At 44.8% G+C, this 2,529-nt stretch overlaps 1 protein-coding gene across 1 annotated transcript; it reads left to right on the top strand.

The window, feature by feature from the left end:
- Positions 1 to 1,609: 1,609 nt before the first annotated feature.
- On the top strand, positions 1,610 to 1,978 carry LOC121477869 (UPF0235 protein C15orf40 homolog). Its single transcript, XM_041732395.1, has one exon. It carries the CDS (start codon positions 1,610 to 1,612, stop codon positions 1,976 to 1,978), a length of 369 nt encoding a protein of 122 aa, XP_041588329.1.
- The last annotated feature ends 551 nt before the right edge of the window (positions 1,979 to 2,529 follow it).

The following is a 2,529-nucleotide window of genomic DNA, read 5'->3' as shown; positions in this document are numbered from 1 at the left end:
GGCATCCCCGCCCCTCCTGGGATCCTGCCCGAGGTCCCCGCGAGTGCCTTTCCTTCTGGGAAGGTTGGTGCAGCTCCTGCTTCTCCCGGAAGGGGCTTTCCTGTCCTGGGGTCACTCACCGCAGCCTTAGCCTGGCTCCTCGCAGGTGGCCCTCCCCCTTGGATGCTTTTTTGTTTATTTTTTTCTGTCTTCCTACCTTGATAGAAGCGGGAACTCTTCTCACTGTAGCATTCCAGCTGTTCTTTCTTTAAATCTCAGACCGAATCCATAGGTTTTCAGGATGATTTGAAAGTTATCTTGGTAGGTTGATGGGGACAGGTGACGTGGGGACCCTACTCTTCCACCATCTTGCCTCGCCTTCTCTTAATTTTCTTTAAATAAGAATCTGGGAGATCCCTGGGTGGCTCAGCGGTTTAGCGCCTGCCTTTGGTACAGGACATGATCCTGTAGTCCTGGGATCGAGTCCCGCATTGGGCTCCCTGCATGGAGCCTGCTTCTCCTTCTGCCTGTGTCTCTGCCTCTCTCTGTGTGTCTCTCATGAATAACTAAATAAAATCGTAAAAAAAAAGAATGAATTATTTTAGTAAACCCATTTGGTATACTACAAATATATCTCAGGTAAAAGATTTATTGAGTAAGTGGAAGTCAAAGAGTAAAAAACATTTGAAAAATTTCTTCCTTCCCTCATACTTTCCCTCTCATCTTCCAGATCATAACACAAAGCCATAATCAAGCTTTCTGCACTCAAGGGATTAATATTGTATATAGTGATTTCAAAGTGTGGTGCCTGAACTAGCATCGTTAGCATCACTTGGAAACTTAGAAATGTGATTCTTGGGTCTCAACCCAACTTACTGAAATAAGCTCTGGAGGGGAAGCCCAGCAGTTGATATTTTAAGAAGTCCTCTAGAGGATTCTCACACAAGTTAAAGAGCCTGGGCTGTAGTAGACACTGCTGCTACAGGCTTGATTCCCTTTATCGCTGGTACAGTCATCTGAGTACCTGTGAGAAACTAACAGCCCACAACTGCAACCTCCAATTGTCCTTGGTTGAACCACCTTGTCCAGACATGGAGATCCCTTGGAGGTATACCACAGTCTCCACTCTAGAGTCTGGCCAACATCTGTCTGATATGGGAACACAAAGCCCAGTCTTTCAGGACAACTCTATAGTAAGGTGTTCTCCAGAGCTCTTCCGTGAAATCATGCCACAGACTTCACTACATCCTTGCTCATCTCCTTGCCATTCCTAGTCTTGCTTCCCCACTTCCTTGTAAAGAGTCCTCCCTCAGTATAGCACATGCACCCAAACAAAGTCTTGTCTCAGGCTGTTTCTAGGACATCTGTTCACCTTCATTTACAGGTTAGAATACTGTGGCCTACAGTCCAGCACCAGTTTGTGCAAATAAAGTTTTAGTGGAAAATATCTATACCTGTTCATTTAAACATTGCCTGTGGCTATAATAGGAGACCTAAATAGTTGTGACAGAGGCGGTGGATAGTTCACAAAACCTACAATATTCAGGATGCTGCTGCTAGGCCACGGGCTGAGGCGCTGGTGTTGGGATGTGGGGCCCGAGCCTCCGCTGGGCTCCCCTTGGGCGCCGAGATGCCCAAGAAGGCTGGTGTGATGAACAAGGGGAAGAGCCAGGAGCCAGAGAGACCACCTCCTTTCTTAGGTCTGGTGACGGTGGATCCCAGAGGTAGTGTCACCATAGCCACCAAGTCGGGGTCCAAACAAAATGCTGTGACAGACGTGACAACGGAAGCTGTGAGTGTGGCCATCGCAGCTCCCCCATCGGAAGGAGATGCTAATGCCAAACTCTGTCAGTACCTTCCCAAGGTCCTAGAGCTTAGGAAGAGTGATGTAATTTTGGATAAGAGTGATAAATCTCATGAAAAAGTGGTGAGGCTATTAGCATCCACAACTGCTGAAGAGATCTTGGAGAAATTAAAGCAACAAGTTGAGAAGAAATAAAAACAAGTTATAAGAAATACATCCTTGAGAAGCTTTTTAAATTGCTATTAGTGAAGAGGCTGTTAAGTAGGAAAATATATTTCAGTGCATGGAAGAATGTGAAAAAAAATTTAAGAATAGGACTCAAAAAAGAAGCAGGAATTTTAAAAGTACTTATGTTCAATTCAGGTTCTAACATCCCTGACCCCAAACAGGTTGGAACATTAGTCCGATCTCATCGCATTACACAGGAACAGCTGGAAGAGATATTCAAGCCCCTTTCATCCTTTGGTGGGGCTTCCAGAAGTTGAGAGACTTGTTCAGGATCACATCGTACAGGATGGCAGCTAGAACCAAGGCCCCCTGACTCCTGGCTGAATGCAGTTTATCCTGATTGTAAGTGAATATTATTTCCACAGCACTTCTAGTGTTCTGAGGATTCCCTTCTCTAGAGTTTACAAGTGACAGAAGAAAACCTGTCACACTGCTTTATGGTCTTACTTTATATTTTAAAAGGCTTATCTAAATAAAAACTTTTTGTGTCTTTTTAAAACTCTATGGAGCATTTTGTG

Source organism: Vulpes lagopus, chromosome 18, assembly GCF_018345385.1.
Source record: "Vulpes lagopus strain Blue_001 chromosome 18, ASM1834538v1, whole genome shotgun sequence".
Classification (NCBI taxonomy): Eukaryota; Metazoa; Chordata; class Mammalia; order Carnivora; family Canidae; genus Vulpes; species Vulpes lagopus.
Note: the sequence above shows the minus strand (reverse complement) of the source record. Positions and strands in the feature narration are given on the sequence as shown.